This window comes from Copadichromis virginalis, linkage group LG3 (genome assembly GCF_057382275.1).
Source record: "Copadichromis virginalis isolate Kocher_CV1m ecotype Utaka linkage group LG3, C_Virginalis_male_GT1.1, whole genome shotgun sequence".
In the NCBI taxonomy this organism is placed as follows: Eukaryota; Metazoa; Chordata; class Actinopteri; order Cichliformes; family Cichlidae; genus Copadichromis; species Copadichromis virginalis.
The window spans coordinates 9,592,304-9,612,512 of NC_140620.1; the positions used below are offsets into that span (position 1 = coordinate 9,592,304).

General features: G+C 42.6%; 1 protein-coding gene across 1 annotated transcript; it reads left to right on the plus strand.

Annotated features, from left to right (window-relative positions):
• The first annotated feature begins 84 nt into the window (after window positions 1-84).
• LOC146712636 (NACHT, LRR and PYD domains-containing protein 3-like) lies at window positions 85-16,967 on the plus strand. Its single transcript, XM_085452081.1, has 12 exons — window positions 85-181; window positions 1,656-1,771; window positions 1,856-1,939; window positions 2,613-2,851; window positions 3,798-5,553; window positions 9,159-9,332; window positions 9,575-9,661; window positions 9,824-9,997; window positions 10,158-10,331; window positions 11,502-11,675; window positions 15,800-15,846; window positions 15,995-16,967. Exons 2-12 carry the CDS (start codon window positions 1,683-1,685, stop codon window positions 16,528-16,530), a joined length of 3,534 nt encoding a protein of 1,177 aa, XP_085308207.1. The 5' UTR covers window positions 85-181; window positions 1,656-1,682; the 3' UTR covers window positions 16,531-16,967.
• The last annotated feature ends 3,242 nt before the right edge of the window (window positions 16,968-20,209 follow it).

A 20,209-nucleotide genomic window follows, 5' to 3' on the forward strand; every position in this document is an offset into this window, starting at 1 on the left:
TTAAGTTCTAAAGAATTCTTCGACGTCACTGATCACGTGACTCTGGCCAAACAAATCACACTTTGAGACAGGGATTCTGAAGCATACCCGCGGAGCTTCAAGCTTTCAGCGGGCTAACGCTAGCTTTTAGTGTTCGGGTGTGGAGTGGAGCTTGTTGTTCGTGTCTCTGTGCGAAGAAACTGTAAGTTTGCTTTGTTTCCTCCTTTAACAGTTTGTCTTCATGAACTTTACTATTAGTTCAGCTCATGTTTGATTTCTTAAAACAACAAACTGTTGGAACAAAACCGTCGTTTCCTAAACAGTCAGCCCGTTGTGACTCGGCCGAGTGTGTCCGCCATTTCCTGTTACTGTTTGTGATCCAGCAATCAGACTAAACACGGAGTTCGGCCGCTGTTCCACAGTAACTGCTGGCAGATTAACCCGTACTCAGTTTTTTTCAAAAGAAAAATTAAACAGTTAATATTTTTTAACCTGAAATTCATTGGCTTTGGCTTATTTTCTGTGAAGAACATAAATCCGAACTAATTTTCAATGACCTCATACTGTACCCCCCCACGCATTTACATTACATGCAAGGTGTTCGGGTCCACTGGACCCAGGTCTAATAAAAGTGTTGAAAGTGTAGGTCCTGTGTTCCCACACTCTGTCTTCCTCCTTTCTGGTGCTGCTGATAGTGTTTTCTTCCCCTCCTGCTCCGCACAAACACCGTCTGCTCTGACATTCCCACACATTTTACCCTCTTTCTTGAGGGATCCAAATTTTATGTTCTCATACCCTGTCCCACCTGCAAATTAGGGGCATAATGCTGTAAATAAGACTTTGCCAGTGTGGTTCTTTATCACAACTGCTCAAGATGGCAAAAGATTATCTGCTGCGAGGGCCTTATTGATTTTGGAAGACAGAGGAGCTTCTGATGATGATGCCGGGGAAGAAGTTTCAGAATATGAGGATCACATTTTTTGTCTGACAGTGACTTTGAAGAAGAGGGTGAGGTTGAGTGCCATTTAGTAACAAATGAAGATGAGTACCCCATGAGAAGCCAGCTCCAGGACCAGAACAAGCCCACCAGACAACAAATGAAGAAATATGGATGTAAAAAAAAAAAAAATGGAGAAATTGAATGATCTTCTATCCCAAGAAATGTTGTCTTTCCACTCCACTTGATTATAACTGATTTTATTTTTTATAACATTTTATAAAAACAAAACAAAAACGAGAAGCACATTAATTCATAAATGTGATCTAACAGAGGTAAAGGGAAAAATTAACCATGTTTGCTGTTCATATGGCTTGTAAGTGGGATGAAGTAAACATTGTTGAGTAATTTAACATAAAATTGTTTGATAGTGTTAATTTGGAAAGCCAAAGCTCTAGCGGGTCCACCAGACCCATGAACACTGGCTGAGTAACAAAAAATACGAACACCACACAAGGGTTAACTGATACTTAGTTTAGCTAGCAGTTAGAATATGAACTGTCAGCTTGGTCCTGGGAATTGTTATGGCCATGTTTGACCTGCTGCTTTGTAGGACTACAGGAATGGAGGATTTGGAGGCTAATCTCTCTGTGACACTTTTTGTTGTGAACTGATGAAAGCTGTGGATGTTAGTCCAACACATCAAAAGCTCTCGATTGATGATTTGTTTCCTCTGCAGGTAGAAAGTGTGTGTGAGCTGAGCAGCATGGATCAGTGTGAGGACAGAGAGGAGGGAGTCCCTCCCTCTAAAAGCACTCTGTGTGGGGAACATGAGAGCCAGACCAAAGCTCAGAGGTGAGATGACCATCTCTAACTGTCCATGACTCTTCTCCATGTCACAGCTCAGCACTCACATCACTGCTCCATCATTATTCACAGGAACCAACCTGGACCTCCACTCAGCGACGAGTCAAAGGACATGGATGATGAGTTTAAAGAAAACGTCTGTCCTCCTGCAAAGAGGTAATGTCTGTCTAAATGTTGTGTCTCAGTGTTTGTGAATAAATCCTCCATCATGTTTAATGTCAGCTCAGCTGTGTTTCACACACATTTCTATGTTTATATGTGAAGCGGTGTGTGTTGGAGTGTTTCCACAAATGCATCATGTAAAGAATGGATGTTGTAGGAGGTGTGAAGAGGCTGAGTGTCTGTAGGACTCCAGCTGCTCAGTGTTCTTAATTTTCCTTAAATGTGTATATCAACAGCAGTGTCAAGGCTGAAGTTACATCAAGTGACATATACATGCCTAGTAGATGTCATTGCCAAGATGTAGTACTGCTGATTCTACATTTCATGTTTTGTAGATGAATCCTTGTTGCTGATATTTGTATCTTACTTTTTGCCTCTTGCAGTAGACTAACTTTCTTGAACAAATATTGTTTTCCTATAATAAAAATTAGTCACTTTTTTTAATCATTTATAATTTAATAAGCAAGTTGTTACACAAACAAGCCTTATCTCCTCATGCGTTTACTAAAATACCACAAAAATCTATAAGTAAAATGGACAGTTTAAAAAAACCTCGGTCCTTATAATCCAGTTGCAAAGATTTATTCTGCTGTTTAATGTCCTAAATAAGTATATTCGACATATGATGAGACTTACTGACTATGAATCATGTCCACATGTTTTACAGGCCAAAGACGGAGAAGGCAGTGAAAGTGCAGCTGCTTGAAATGTTGAACAATCTGGGAGACGAGGAGCTGAAACATTTCCAGTTTTACCTGCACAATGACCCTGGCGATGACTTCCCCAAAGTCTTTAAACGCCAACTGGAAAATGCAGACAGACTGAAAACAGTTACACTGGTGCTGCAGACGTATGCGGGCAATGAGATGGAGGTGGCGAGCTCGATTTTAAAGAGGATGAATGAAGGTCGGACTGCGCAGTATGCAGATACAACATTATCACAATTAATTTTGTGATATGTATTAAACTGAGGCTGTTTTAGTCTAAATGAATATCAACGGTACTAAAAGTAGCTGTAGCTAATACTACATCTGTGGGATGATTATGGGTAATTTTTTCTCTAATGATTAAAATTTTATTTGTGAAGTTCATGAAGTCATTACTAGCTAACGTTAAAGGGATGGTTGGCTCAACAGAGCTCTGACTTTTTGTCAGCCTGGCTACAGAGCTGAAGAGAAACCTGGGGTTGTTCTTATTTTCTTCAATCAGTGACAAATGGTAAGATGTTCTGGCTTTGCGGAGGGCTTTCTTATAAAGCAACCAACTATTTTTCGAGGCTAAATTATGATCTTCTAACTTTGTGACACGCTGTTTCATCTCTGGCTTATTAGATTTCATCCCGCTTTAAGGTGCAGGTGAAATCTACTCTCCACTGCTGTGTAATCCGTTATTGTATTAGGCTTTGTTATAAGGGAATGATCAGACGAGTGTTTTCAGTAAACACTGTTAGATGTTCAGTTTCTATTCCATATGTTAAAACTAAATCTGTGTGGGTTCTTTTACACACTGAGAGAAGCCAATTCAGTCTATTAACTAATTAAATGCTGTGTTTAGGCTATCATTTTTAGCATCTTCATGGATGTTAATATAAATAAATGACCTTGTTCAATAAAATATTTAAGTATTTTCTATATCTAGAATTGTATGTTTCTAACCTTTGTGACATGTCATTTTCATGCTAATTGAAGATGGTTCAATGAAAGGTCCAATTTGATTTGTGTTCAAATTACCCAAATATCTCCTGAGATTTTAACGAAAGTTATTAAGATGGAAATGCATGATTATATAAATAATGGTTGACACTGTAAAAACCATAATAGACTAATCATCCTTCTTACTGTTTTTAATTCAGAGGCTCTTCAAAAGTGTCATCGTCATCTTAAATTCAAGTCTAATCTGAAGAAGAAGTTCCAGTGTGTGTTTGAGGGGATCGCTAAAGCAGGAAACCCAACCCTCCTGAATCAGATCTACACAGAGCTCTACATCACAGAGGGAGGGACTGCAGAGGTCAATGATGAACATGAGGTCATACAGATTGAAACAGCATCCAGGAAACCAGACAGACCAGAAACAAAAATCAGACAAGAAGACATCTTTAAAGCCTCACCTGGAAGAGACGAGCCAATCAGAACAGTGCTGACAAAGGGAGTGTCTGGCATTGGGAAAACAGTCTTAACACAGAAATACACCCTGGACTGGGCTGAAGACAAAGCCAACCAGGACATCCAGTTCATATTTCCATTCACTTTCAGAGAGCTGAATGTGCTGGAAGAAAAAAAGTTCAGCTTGGTGGGACTTGTTCATCGCTTCTTTACTGAAACCAAAGAAGCAGGAATCTCCAGGTTTGAAGACTTCCAGGTTGTGTTCATCTTTGATGGTCTGGATGAGTGTCGACTTCCTCTGGACTTCCACAAAGCTACAATCCTAACTGACCCCAGAGAGTCCACCTCAGTGGATGTGCTGCTGATAAACCTCATCAGGGGGAAACTGCTTCCCTCTGCTCACCTCTGGATAACCACACGACCTGCAGCAGCCAATCAGATCCCTCCTAACTGTGTTGGCATGGTGACAGAGGTCAAAGGGTTCACTGACCCACAGAAGGAGCAGTACTTCAGGAAGAGATTCCGAGATAAGCATCAGGCCAGCAGGATCATCTCCCACATCAAGACATCACGAAGCCTCCACATCATGTGTCACATCCCAGTCTTCTGCTGGATCACTGCTACAGTTCTGGGGGATGAGCTGAAAACCAGAGAGGGAGGACAGCTGCCCAAGACCCTGACTGAGATGTACATCCACTTCCTGGTGGTTCAGGCCAAAGTGAAGAAGGTCAAGTATGATGGAGGAGCTGAGACAGATCCACACTGGAGTCCAGAGAGCAGGAAGATGATTGAATCTCTGGGAAAACTGGCTTTTGATCAGCTGCAGAAAGGAAACCTGATCTTCTATGAATCAGACCTGACAGAGTGTGGCATCGATATCAGAGCAGCCTCAGTGTACTCAGGAGTGTTCACACAGATCTTTAAAGAGGAGAGAGGACTGTACCAGGACAAGGTGTTCTGCTTCATCCACCTGAGTGTTCAGGAGTTTCTGGCTGCTCTTCATGTCCATCTGACCTTCATCAACTCTGAAGTCAATCTGATGAAAAAACAACATGTCTACCAAATTGCTGTGGATAAGGCTTTAAGGAGTCCAAATGGACACCTGGACTTGTACCTCCGCTTCCTCCTGGGTCTTTCACTACAGACCAATCAGACTCTCCTACGAGGCCTGCTGACACAGACAGGAAGTTGCTCACAGACCAATCAGGAAACAGTCCAGTACATCAAGAAGAAACTCAATGAGAAGCTGTCTGCAGAGAAAAGCATCAATCTGTTCCACTGTCTGAATGAACTGACTGATCGTTCTCTAGTGGAGCAGGTCCAACAGTCCCTGAGATCAGGAAGTCTCTCCACAGATAAAGTGTCTCCTGCTCAGTGGTCAGCTCTGGTTTTCATGTTACTGTCATCAGAAGAAGATCTGGATGTGTTTGACCTGAAAAAATACTCTGCTTCAGAAGGGGCTCTTGTGGGGCTGCTGCCAGTGATCAAAGTCTCCAACAAAGCTTTGTAAGGAAATTTCTGATCAGGCTTTTATTTTCTAAATATTTATTCTAGTAACAATTGCAATTTGTTCATGGCACAATCGTGCCATGAACAAATTGGACGAGCACTGTGATGGGTGCTCGTCCATTTAAAAAAAAAAACAAAAAAAAAAAACTTTAAAGTGCAATGATCATCAGCACTAAATCAAGTATATGATTCTCCTAAAAATTCAAAGCAACAGACAGTATCAACATTTCTGAGACATCTGTCGGTGTAACACTTACCAAAGTACCATTCAAAACGGTTTACTTTATACCAAAAACTCATGGACTAATCCAGTGTCCTGTTACTAGGGATGGGTGTCGTTTAGGTTTTATCCAATAACAGTGCCAAACCAGTACTTTTGAAACTGTGCCGGTTCTTAAACTGTGCTTAAAGAATGGAGAACACAAACTTTGTGCAAAAACCTCTTACGTTTTTTTTTTAGCAGTCTCTATTTTTCTGCAAAATGATAACCAAGTTAGCCTTTTCTGTTGATACAACATGAAGGGAGTACCTGCCATCAAACAAGAAGACAGCCGCATGTAACTACGACAGTGTTTGCTAGTTCACCTTGCATGCATTAATGTAATAACGTGGTTAGCCTACTCAACGTAAATTACACACAAACGACATTAAGCTACTCGCCCAGAGAAGAACAGCTGCTGCTGTCATCATCATCCGTCGCCATTTCTGCTACACTGGCAGGGCTAGGGGCCAGGACTCTACTCTTCAGTTTCTTGGGGGATGTTGCTAACTCCGGGTCCGATAACAGGCACCACACCCGCAGTAGATGTGCTTGTTGTGAGGTCTTGCAGCAAGCTGTCAAATACGATGTATTTCGCGGCTTTTAAAAAAACGCTATGCGTCGCCAGGTGTTTCATCAGATTTGAGGTGTTACCTCCTTTGCACAGTATCGCCTCCATCACCACCTAGTCAAGACTGGGTTGAGAAATTTCATAAGAAGTGTTCTTGGTGGAACATTATTATTTCCCTTCAACCTGATCTGGTGCATTATATCCAGTTCAGCTGGCAACATCAAGCACATCCAGTATCCATTACGGTATTTTCACGACCATAAGACGCACTGTACTGAAAGGCGCAGTCTCAGTTATGTGTGCCATTACTGTATTTAACACACACATAAGGCGCACCTGATTATAGGGTGCATACAAGTATGCATATTTAAAACTAAAGCGGGAGCAAAACTGAGTTTGGTACTAACATTTTTATTACCTGTAATCGTCACCAGTCAAACCCATCGAAGTCTTCATCCTCTGTCTGAATTGAACAGCTGCGCTAAATCTCCATCAAACATTCCAGGTTCACTTTCTTCACCGTCAGAGTCACTTTCCGTGCTGTGCGGCTCCTCGGAAATTATGGCGGCTTTTGCGAAAGCTCGAACAACAGTGCCAGCAGACATGTTAGCCCAAGCATCTACAATCCATTCGCAAATTGTGGCGTAACGCGCCCGGTGCTGCCTTCCACTCTTGGTGAAACTGTGGTCTCCATCGGTCATCCATCGCTCCCACGCCGCTCGCAGCCTTACTTTGAACGGCCGGTTCACACCAATGTCCAGCGGTTGGAGTTCCTTTGTCAGGCCTCCCGGAATGACAGCAAGCTCACAGTTCATTTGCATAACTTGTTTTTTTCACATCGGCTGTGAGATGGGCACGCATAGAGTCACAGATCAACAGCGATGGTGATGTGTGGAAAAAAACCACCTGGTCTCCTTACATACACCTCCCTCAGCCACTCTTTCATCATTTCCTCATCCATCCAGCCCTTTTCATTTGCCTTAATGATGATTCCTGTTGGAAACTTCTCTTTAGGCAAAGTCTTTCTCTTAAAAAATCACCATTGGCGGCAGTTTCTGTCCATTAGCATGGCAGCCAAGCACAACAGTAAAAGAAGACTTTTCGTGCCCCATTGTGCGTATCGCTACCATGCTGGTCCCCTTCTTCTCCACATTGTGACTCACCGGGATGTCGAAAGTGAGCGGCACCTCTTCCATGTTAGTGATGTGGCTGGGCTGGATGTGTTTGTCGGCGATGTGTTTGCTGCAGTAGGAGCGGAAGATGGCCAGCTTTTCCTTATAATCCGCTGGAAGTTGCTGCACTACCGTAGTCCTGGTCCGGATGGAAAAATGGCACAGTTTCATGAAACAAAAGCACCAAGACGGACCTCATTGGAAATGTTCAATTTTCATTTCTTCTGCTAGCGAAACTGCTTTTAGTCGAATGGTGACCGTCAAAACGCTTCTCCAACTCGTTCTTTGCTCGATGATCCACTGCTCGAGTCTTTCCTCCAACTCGGGCCACCTTGCCTTATGTCCGCAGAAAGTCAGCTGCGTGTTCTTGACCTCTCGGAGCTCGTTTTCCAGCTTCCTCCACTTGCGAACCATCGATTCATTAATCTTAAATTCTCTCGCGGCTGCTCGATTTCCATGTTCCTCCGCGTAGCTGATGGCCTTCAGTTTAAACTGTGTTTCATAAGCGTGTCTCTTTGCCATTTTCAGGGTTGTTAAAACAACAAAGTTCTGCATAACGCACATACCTGTTCTTTTATACAGGTATGTGCGATTGTAGCGGTATATACAATCAACGCCCACACTTCACTCTTTAGCGTTCTCATGGTGATCTCTACTACGTCCTCCTTACAACACACACAGGGCGCACTGCACTATAGGGCGCGCCGCACTTTTTGAAGAAAATCTAAGACTTTTATGTGCGCCTTATAGACCCGAAAATACGGTATACCAAAATAAGATTCTTTCAGGCTCCTATGTCAGTCCTATGCCTGGTAGCTGTGTGGTTCCTTGGTGGGTCCTGGGTGGGCTTGGGGACTTGGACTTCTGGGGGTCTTGGGTCATGGCTGGTGTGTTGCCAGGTTGTGGGTGGGTGAGTGCATGCACAGGGTACCCAATCTAGATGGGCCCGGGCCTGGACACCATGCTATTATTGGGTTTCGGGGAACGGGGTTCCCTCTTCCGGGGTGTGTAGGGTCCTCGGTTCGCTTGGCCCAGGGCTCAGTCTGCTCTGGCCTGGCCAGCTGCCAGTGGAGCCTGCGGGCTCATTTCTGCGGCCGCCTGTGACTTGTGCTGCTGGGTGACTTTTCTAGGTGGGGTGGTGTGATTGTGGTCCTCCTTGGGTTCTCGAGCTCTGGGGAGGAAGGGCCTCTGGCTCTCTGGTGCCCGAGTCTCCTCCATGTCTGCTTCATGTCCTATGTGGCAGGGCTGTTCCTCGCCACACCCAGTATAAGACATTTACATGGAGAAACCCTATGAATACAAGTGCGCTCAGACACAGGTGTGGACAGAGATGTACAAACAAGTAATCCCAGAAACACACTATCTTGGTTGCTGCTCAGTAACATTTATTGTTTACGGTTACTTTTGCATATGTTGGTTGTTTCTATGGTTTCTGTGCTATGTCTTGTTCCTTCCTTCCAGCTTACATTTTGAAATTTTTAGTTAACCATGACTTGTAGTGTCCCTACAGCGCGCGCGTGTGTGTTTGTGGGGGTGTTATTTATTTTTCCTCCCTCTCTTTTTAACAAATGTCACAGATTTCATGCTTCTTTATTTTTAGGCTGAGTGTCTGTGAGCTGTCAAAGGCAGGCTGTGAAGCTCTGACTTCAGTACTCAGCTACAAGTCGTCTAGTCTGACAGAGCTGGACCTTAGGATCGACAGCTTGGACGATTCAGGTGTAAAGCTTCTGTCTGCAGCCTTGGGGAGTTCATGTTGTAAACTGAATACTCTAAGGTCAGTATATTCAGTTTTTTGTTTTGTTTTTTGTTTTTTTTCTCCCTTGTTCAGCTGACAAATGAAACGGTTAAAAATGCCACTCATAAGTGTTTATTAGTATTTCTCATTATCCCCAAGTTAAACTGTCACATTTCTAACCTGTTTAATCCCAGGCATTAAGGATTATTTTAAAACACATTGCTAAATGTAGTAGCTTATTAGTAAAACGAGTGTTTCATTGTTCATGTTATAATTTTCAGACTGAATCTCAGTAACCTCTCGGAGAGCAGCTCTGAAACTCTTTCTGCTGGACTGCAGAATCTAAACTGCAAGCTGATTACTCTGAGGTCAGATCAAGTAACATTTTATTTTTCAGAATTAATCAATAAGTTGATTAAAGTTTAGCCAATCATTGTTGCATCTTAAAAAAACAGGATTGAATATTGGCAATAACGCCATGCTGACAACACTTTAACTCTTGTGGATGTTTTTTTTTTTTTTTTAAATAGGCTAATGGGCTGTAAGTTCTCAGAGGGAAGCTGTGAAGCTCTGTCCTCAGTTCTCAGCTCCCAATCCTCTAGTCTGAGAGAGCTGGACCTGAATAATTCTGAGCTGTGGGATTCAGGAATGAATCTTCGGTCTGTAGGAATAATGGCTTCACAGTGTACACTGGAAACACTAAGGTCAGATCAACAGTATTATTTATTTTTATCAGTTGCCAAAAATAACCAATAATTGTAGCTAATTCAATAAAAGTCATCTATGTGTTATATCATTTCATAACTTCTCTCTTCACTACGATTACACTTTAACACAGGTGTTGTGTTCTCGATAATTTTTCAGACTGAGTAGCTGTTTCCTGTCAGAGGGAAGTTGTGAAGTTCTGTCCCCAGTTCTCAGCTCCCAGTCCTCAAGTCTGAAAGAGCTAAACCTGAGTAACAACAACCTGCAGGATTTGGGTGTGAAGTTTCTGTCTGCTGCACTGCAGAGTCCACAATGTAACCTTGAAACTCTCAGGTCAGGATTCAAATCTTTCCACAGAGGATCGTTTAAAATGTGATTTATATCTTTGCACAAAAAGTATCATAAGGGTGATACTTCAAGAGCCATGAGGTGGTACTCATTGTGAGAAGTTTGAGAACCACTGTGGTAGCTTAGAAACATGAATCAGCGCAGTGCACCCGGTAGAAAGGTTTCTGGTTGGGCTGGTGGGGGGATTAATCTCCTAAGACCCGAACTCTGTCATGGCATGCATTTTTAATTTCTCTTTGCTATGAGGGAGATTGGGACCTGATGAATGTAAAAACAAAGAATTAACAGATAATTTGTTTTGTTTTTTGTACCTAATTTTTGTTTCTGAGAAAAATAAAATCCACATATGTTTTAAATTTTGATAGAACAGTGGCAGTGTGATGTCATAAATTGATATCAGGCCCTTGTAGATAAAAATTAAGGATTGTGGCCACAGCTCAGTGCAGCAGCTTTGGCAATGGAGGTGTTGAGCGTCATCCATTCGGACTCAATGTCCCCATTCTCCCTCAGAAGCTCAGCTACAGGTGGGGGTTAAAGAGCTTGCAGACCGGGGCCTCTGCCAAGTGTTCTTAGGGCAAGATCACTATAGGTTTAGGTGTGCCAGGTCTGTGCAGCATCCTTCCCCGCCATCTGATCCAACAGCCTACCAGGTGGTGATCATTTGACAGCTCAGCCCCTCTCTTTAGGCTGTTCCTTAAAATCACACCCATCCAAGTCTCATTGTCTTTACCCATATGAGTGTTGAAGTCTCTCTCACAGTAGGACAACTTGCTGTGGTACCAGCTCCCAGTTTGAGTTCAGGAGACAGACATCCTCTCTACTTTTAAGATCAGTTTCAAACTTTCCTTTTTGATAAAGCTTATAGTTAGAGCTGGATCAGTTGACCCTGAACCATCCCTTAGTTATGCTGCTACAGGCGCAGACTGTTGGTGGACTTCCCGTGATTCTCTGCTTTCTTCTCCACTCCCCTATTTTTACTACTGATGCTTTTATATGTCACTACCGCATGTCCTTAACTTTTTTTTTTCTCCTCTCCACTTAGTTTATCTTATAAATAAAGTCATTTTAAATATAATGGATGGAAATGGATGTTGTTGTATCAGCCATCCATAAAATTGTTGTTCACAGATTGCTTGTTATTTTGTGTGTCTGCAGTCTGTCAGGCTGTCTGATCACAGAGGAAGGCTGTACTTTTCTGGTCTCAGCTCTGAACTCCAACCCCTCCCATCTGAGAGAGCTGGACCTGAGCTACAATCATCCAGGACACTCAGGAATGGAGCTGTTGTCGGCTGGACAAAAGGATCCACGTTGGAGACTGGACACTCTCAGGTATGGAGAGAATGCCTGACAAAGGCGGAAGAGCTGGAAACATTTCTTGTGTCCTTCACTCACTTCCTATTTTTCTTGATGCATGCTCAATCAGATTTTAACGATTCCGATTCCATTTTCGATTCTGTTTAACGATTAGATTCTTTATCGATTCTCTTATCGATTCTTTTTTTTTTTTAAAAAAAGGAGAACACTAAGGTCGATTAGCTTAGAACTTTGTTTTATATCCTCTCTTTGAACAAGATAGAAATTTAGGAGTAACATGGCCTTACAAACCCAACAGTGAGATCTTAAGAGTTCCAGCCTATGGCTCTTCAATGTGGTGTCACAGGGTCCCCAAGGAAAAAAATTGTAAATATAAAATAATAAAATAAATATTCTTCTGTAGCAGGGGTGCTCAATACGTCGATCGCGATCGACCAGTCGATCGCAAAGGTAGTATTGGTAGATCGCATGGCATTAAAAAAATAGATGCCAGCCTATCATCCATCCCGTCACTTGATTGATACAGGGAAGCCAGTCAGATGACAGCAGATTTTTTCTGACGCTTAGGTCGCTGCGCATGCGCAAACAGCGGCGCGAAGTGTAGTAAAACTGACAAGCTAGTCAGCGAGTTAACTCCAATTTTTAGCTCTCGGTTTTTTCTCTTAAACCTGGCCGTCAGCAGCTACTGTCCGGACTATGCATCCCTGGCTGATTCAATTCAGTGCAAGTCATCAGAGTAAACTCAGGTAATGACAAAAAATTTACATAGTTAATTGTGTTGTGAAATATTGGATATTGCGGTTATGCATGTATATACATTGTAGATATAAAGAATCCTCAATATATTTATAAATAAGTATATGTTTTGGATTTTTGTAGTGGGTAGATCATTTTGACTTGGTCATTTTATAAGTAGCTCACATGCGGAAAAAGTGTGAGCACCCCTGTTCTGTAGCAATAACAAAGTATAACATAAATTGTTCTGTGGCAATTACACAAGAATATCCAGTAATGTCCCTGCCTACAATTAAACACATTCACTTACCAAAAATCATCTGCTGTGGCAAACGGGTGCAAGCCTTTGACCACAAACTTAGTCACTGCTCGGTGACATTCGTCTATCCTGGCCTGAAAGGAGACGCTACCGGTAGACTGCAGCGAGAACTGCCAGCGAGCGCCAGCCAGACTCTGTCTGTCTCTCTCATCATGGTCACCTACATGTACAGTAATGGCAGGTCTTGTAATAAGGCAGATTGCGCTAACATAATATGCACTGTTAGTTGATTATTTACCTGCCGCATTAACGGGAGAGGACGTGCAAACGTTAGCGCTGCTGCTGGGTTGAGAGTCACGAGTCCGGAGCGGAATTAAAAACGCGTGTCATCGCGTGTTTTGTGAGCAAATGCTTTTGCATATTTGTAGTGTTTCCTCCCTTAAATGAAATATCTACTTTGCAAGTTGCCCTGTTGTCATCGGTTCTCATAAAGTATAATCAAACTTTTGAGCGTTTGAGCCGCTTAGGCGCCGTGTTTCCTGCCAGGTAAATGACGCTCCGCAACGTGGTGACGTCATTCGGGGCGACTGGAATCGATAAGGGAATCGTTTGCAAAAATGGCAAACGATTCCAAGGAATTGAAACAGTGGGAACCGGTTCTCAACAAGAACCGGTTTTCGATACCCATCCCTAGTTGTGACAGTGATGTACACTGTTTTGATGGTATAAATGTATTAATAGTTTGTAAATTTCAGATAATTTTTTTTAAAAGCTAGATATTTTAAATGAGAATAATGCTATTTCCACATGTAACAGGTATTTTTGAAAACGCAGATTTTTCTATGCGTTTGCACCTTTCGTCCAAACATAAACGGCGTTTTTGGTCACTAAAAACTGAGATTTTTAAAAACGCCTGCCAGGGTAGATATTTTTGAAAACTCAGTTTTTGCATTCACGTGTGGATGAGGAAAAGAAAACACAGCGTCAAAGGTGTGCGCCTTTTTTGACGTCACACTGTGCGCCGTGTTGTCTCGGTGAAATGAATTTCTACAATGGTGGACTTGCACAAAATACTGTTACTCTCTGCAGTGTTTAAATGCTTACATATACACACAGTTACTGTCCCTCCACAGAGGACTCAGTTCTGCTTCTATGTGCTGTCTTTGTTTATTCTTTCTCACCCAGCCTTCTGGACTTCAGATTGGCCAACATTTCTATACGGTTAGGAATATATCGCCACCTGTTGCTTTGGCATGTTCATAGCAGCGTTTTCCCTGATTTTAAAAAAACAAAAACGGGAAAACTGTTTTTCAAAAATACCAGTGTACATGTGGACGTAGCTTAAGAAAGAAAAGTAATCCCTCTCCCTGTTAATGCCCTTCATGGCCCCCTGGCAACACTTTGCTAGACCCGCCCCTGCACAGTTACCAGCTGTCAGCTACCTAAAAAAGGATGCTGGTGTTATTTGTCTCTCAGAAACAGTTCATAACTTCCCTTCAACTCATTCATGTCACCTAAAAGGTAAACCTGTTTCTCCATCACAGCTCTGATGATTCAGTAAGGACATCTCCTGGTTTCATCTTCATGTTTCCCTCTCACCACATATCCAAACCGACATCATGACCAGCAGCTTTACAGCTGTGGCTCCAGCAAACATCAGCTGATACTAGAAATTAATATTAAATACATTCTAACAACAGCTGATCAAGCTTTCTGGCGCAAAGTGGGCGATTTTATTTAAAAAAAAAAAGAGAGAGAGAAAAGCCGATCAGCTGATCATTGATCAGTTTCATGATTGATGGAGCAACAAAAGAGGGAGGGGAGAGAATGAGAGAAGAAGAGGCAGCTGTGCAGCAAAGACGCAGAATAACTTGAGCTTTGTCTTTTTTCCATTCTAGCTGAAGTACGGGACAAACTGTTATTAGCACAGACACTTTTAAAAGCGATCATTTAGGACTTGAGCAATAATACAAACAGCAATGTAGTTAAACATCTTACAGTTCGTTTTATTGGGAATTGGCTTTAAAAAAACAAAAGAAAAAAATCTATCTGGTGAGAAGGTTTTCATTTTTTTAATTTTTTTTTCAACAGGAGTGAGATGTGTGTTATATAAGGCAACGTTTTTGATAGGTTTGTAGCTTGAACCTATTCGCTGGAACGTTGAAGACAATATAATTACACAGCAGCAAGACACGAAGTAGGCAAAGTTCTTCATGTTTCTCGTGCACGGGAGAGAACCGGACAGACGCCGTTCCTTCGCTTGACCCCAGTTGCTCTCGTCCGCTCCCCTGTAACACTGCTCTTTTATTGAGCTTACATTAATATGCATAGGTTCATTAACATATGACGTCTACATACAAACAAAGAGTACCGTGTGTGTGTGTGTGGGGGGGGGGTCAGAGTGTGACCCCATAAATGACTTCCCTAAACCTGCTGGTCTGGAAGTCCAGCAGTTCATCTAAACCAAAGGCACTTAGCCTAAAACAGATACAGCCACGTTTATCCTGCCATAAAACAATAAGACAATGTACGACCTCTCCCATGCTCCCAGGATGTAGGTGTGCACACAAAGCTTGCAGACTATTAAGGATCAAACCTCTACCAATCTACAACTAATTATAAAACTCTAAGCATATATAAGTAGATATTTCTAAGCATAAATGACAATCAATAATACAAAAACTGACAGTTTTCCTTTTGCATTATTTTTGTGTGGTGCATTTTTCTACATTTTAACAAAAGGGGAACAGTTCACCGAGGATTTGTTATAATTTTCACATGGTCTTGCTCAGGTAATGCAAGTCGAAACTGCCATTCTTGTCTTTTTTTTGGGGGGGGGATATGCTGGAAAAACCTTTAAAATGGACCTTGAAGGTGCTTAAAGTGCTTGAATTTAACCCTGAAAAAAGTGTTTGAACCCCGTCAGTCATATTTCATTCAATACAGTGGTGTACTGACAGATCCAGGATCAGTCCAGTCATCAGCAGTTTTATCCACGTTTAGATTAAAGTGTATTTGTAAAAATGTTGTACTGTTCCTTTTGTTAGTGTGTAACAGTGTGTATGAGAGCCATGTAATGCTCATGTGTGCATGCTAAGGCTGTGCTGGTCTGACACCCCCCCCCCCCCCCCCCCCCTCCTTTCAGGGTGGAGCCTGCTGGAGAACGATGGCTGACACCAGGTCTGAGGAAGTGTAAGTGTGTTTTTAATGGGATTCATGAAAACAAAGCAGCACACATTCAACCATCTTCATCATGTCAGGAGTCATCATCAAAGTGTCAATCAATGAACAGATGATGGATCAATAACTGCAGCTGGATTGTGTTTGTTCTCTCCATCAGATTCCTGTCAACTCACAATCGACACAAACACAGTTCACAGATGGCTCAAACTGTCTGACGACAACACGAAGGTGACACGTGTGTGGGACACTTTTTCATATCCTGATCATCCAGACAGATTTGATTGGCATCCACAGCTGCTGTGTGAAAATAGTCTGACTGGTCGCTGTTACTGGGAGGTCGAGTGGAGAGGAATAGTTTTTATATCTGTGAGTTACAGAAGAATCAGAAGGAAAGGAAAGGGCATTGACTGTGTGCTTGGATACAATGCTCATTCCTGGAGTCTGATCTGCTCTGATGATGGTCCTCAATCTGTCAGGCACAACAACAAACAAAGACCCATCTCCTCCTCCTCCTCCTCCTCCTCTGTCTCTAACAGAGTAGCAGTGTATGTGGACTGTCCTGCTGGCACTCTGTCCTTCTACAGAGTCTCCTCTGACACTCTGATCCACCTCCACACCTTCAACACCACATTCACTGAAACTCTTTGTCCTGGGTTTTCATTTGACTATGATTCTTCAGTGTCCCTGTGCTGAGTGGAGTGTAAAGAGTGTCTCCTGTTAGAGAAAGATTCTGACTGTTGAAGAGAGAGTTCAGTCTGTACATGTCTGTCTCTTTCACTCACAAACACGTTTTCAGATTCATGGATTCAATCAGTTGATGTTTTAAACTGTTCTGAATGATTCCTTGTAAACTTCTTCCTCTTCAGTCCTTAAAGATGGAAGCTCACATTATTCCAGGATCCACCTGTTGTTTTTCTGTCTTTTCCCACTCAAAGCGTCACAGTGAATATAGTATGTGGTGTTTCTGTGAAGCTCAGGTCACAACCAGCTCCTCTGCATTTTCACCAAGTCTGAGCTCATTAAAATGAATCCAAATGTTTCATTTCTTTCTTAATTGGATTGTTCCATCATAACTGAATGAGTGGACATCCAATAGTACTGTGTATAAACTATTAAAGACATTCAGCGTCTCATGTTTCTGTCATTGTATAAAAACAGCTGCTTTTAAAAATTGATCCAATAAAACAAACTGCATGTATTGATCAGGTCAATACACACAGCTCTCATGTCACTAACATCTCCATGATCTCTTCATTGATGGTGATTTGTGACCCTCTGCTGGTGAGAAGATGAACTACATGATGTCAGCTCATGAGCACAGATGACGAAGTTTTTTGGTTTTTTTTTTAAATTTTTTAAGGGTGTTGGGTCGCAAATTTTGAAGATAAAATGATGACCACCGGATGATGTAGAGATTCACCTTCTTTTTATTGAAAGATCCAATTAAAATCACTCAAATATCCTCTAGAAAAGATAAATATTGAAACGCAGTTTATTAAACGGTCATATGAACTGCAAAACAACATTGCAAAGCAAGCGAAACATGCACCGGGATCTAGACAGAAAGCGCTGATGGGGACATTTCTGACCCTACTTCTCTGAGATCCTGTACCCCTCCTCTAGCCAGCTTTTAACTTTTGACTCCTTGTCAAGTTAGTTTAAGTTTAAACTACAGGTATTTTCTCAATTTTACAAAGACTGATTTTGCAACAATTATGACTAAATGTGTTTGTCAGTGTTTTACATGTTAATCCTAATGATTAAATCTCACAAAAAACAGTGGGTTAACAGGAGCTCACATAACATGTGGTGCAGAGTTGTGATATAAGTGAATAATACTAAACCTAAATACATGGTGACAGATAGTTTAAATATGTGGGGTAAATGGTTAATGTGGCTGTTGTACAGAGTGTTCGTGGCGTTGCACCCTGGATCCTTCAGAGGTTTTTCAGAGTTTTCCCTGCTGGAATGTTTCAGGTTTCTGTATGTGTTGTGGCTAACTGTTGACGTCTCAGAAAGTCATCATTAAATGTCCCGATTAAGGCTCTTAGTTTCCGAGCATCATTTTCCTGAGGTTATAACACCTTTTTGGTGATGAGCGTAAAAACTAAATGTAGACAGCTTTGAGTTTTTGCTACGGAATTTGCAGTCAGATCACCAATTTGCATCTATCACTATGATTGGGTCACTCATGGAGTTCACAGACGGTGACTGGATTGAATATGATAGGCTGGAACACTTTTTTGGCAAACGGCATTGAGGACGAAAAAAAAAAGGTCAAGTCTTCTCAGTGCATGTGGATCGAGGATGTAAGAGTTGATATGTAACCTAACAATACTTGGGAAACCTGTGGACTTCAGCTTCAAAGAACTGGTGACCTTGGTGCAAAATCATCACTGCCTGAAACCCTCCGTGACTGTTCAGCATTTCAAATTCCAGACTCATTCACGCAGGAGTTTCAATGGCTGCATATGTGGTGGAGCTGAGACAGCTTTCAGAGCACTGAGTTGGAGGCATGCTGGATGACATGCTGTTGTTAGCGGAGCCCACACTGGACTTTAAGAAAGCGTTGGAAATTACTAAAGCAAGAGAAACAGCAGCTAATAACACTAAAGACCTACGGAAAGCTGACAACAATATGAATTAAGCCGATGCACATCAAGTATCTAAGAGTGTGGGAGGCACATTTTGGCAAGTACTGTGTTTGTAAAGACAGTATCTGCCATAACTGCAAGAAAATGGGGGCACTAAGCCAAGAAATGAAAGAGAACTAAAGAAGGAATGGGAAAACTTAACCCAAACTAAACATGCATTTACATGGATTTAATAAGTGCTTTGTGGAGCCCATCTATGCCATTATCCATGTAAATAGGAAGAGCAGTAAATGGAGGTTGAGCCAGGGGCCTCGGCTTCCGTGATCAGCCAAGCCACCTACCACAGCTTGTGGCACTTGGGCGGGATGCCGGCTTTCCAAGCGACTGAGACAGTACACCGGTGAATGCATTCACCCGCTTGGCGCTATAGAGGTGCATCAGCATATCAGGGTCAAGAAACTGCAGCGACGCTACGTGTGGTGCAAGGAGAGATGCCTAGTCTGCTGGGTCGTGATCTTCTGCAGAAAATCTGCCTGAATTGGAGAGAAATTGTCACGGCCTGAGGCCAGTGGGAAAAACAGAGGCAAACAATACTCTGAGGCGCAGGGACCGAGCATGACAAAGCTTTATTTGCAATGGTGCAATTGGTGCAAACAGCGAAAACAGTGAGAGGTGCTCAAAGAGCTTAACATTACCTAGAACTGCTCAACGTAATCAAGGAATAACTCAAAAACACTCGAGGAACTGAGGGCTAGCGGCAGCCTAAATAAACTTAAAAAACACACTAGAAACTCTACTCTGGAACATGAACTTGGAACATGATTGGCAATAACATTAGCTTTGAGGCACACTATGATTCGTATTACTCCGCTTGGAGACACACAGGTTTAACTCAGAAATTCATAACCTTTCACTGTGAAACACACATGGCCGACTTGGCATTTCTATTAAATAAAGCTAAAAAGAGCACTAGAAGTGTCCGCGGTGGAAGCCATGGGGCTGTTGTGGATGGGATGGAGAACCCAACACTGGGTAATCTGCCAGTACAGGAACTCCTGGGGGGGGGGGGGGGGGGGGGGGGTAATCCTGAACACTGGGCAGGTGGGCACGGCGAAACTGTGAGCAGACCAGCGCTGAAATCTAAACAAATTACAGCAGTGGCTTTGCAATGTCCGGAGGTCCTCTGAGAGTGGAGAAAGCACAAACGTCAGAAAAAACATGAAACGGCTAAGAACAGCTGAAACTGTGGAAGCCCTGACTGACAAAGGTTTGCAGATGATCTGGCGAGGTGTGAGTCTGAGCGCTGCTCTTAACAAGCCGGCAATTCCAATTAGGCTCAGGTGCAGCCTCTCAGCATGATGTGGCGGCTCCACCCAGGGGTGGAAACGCCCTGTGGGAAGACCCGGCACTCACCCGGACCATGACAGAAATCATGTATACAACTGTAATAGCAGAATTACTGGGAAAGTATGCAGATGAAATTAATTGGACACCCTCAGGGGGACCACTGTGAAGCTGTGTGTGGACGTCTGCAAAACATTCCCGGTGTTGCTGTCACAGCTGTTCAGAACCCCACAAAGCTGACTGCCATGATTGAAGCAGTGAGGACAGTCGTGAGTACTCAGACTGTGCACATTGAACGCAATATGAATACGATCTTGGAGAAGCTTACCGGGTTCTCAGAGCATGCGCCGACCAGCTGGCAGGGGTGTTCACCAACATCTTCAACCTCTCCCTGAGGCAGTCAGTGGTCCCCACATCCCTCAAAACAACCACCA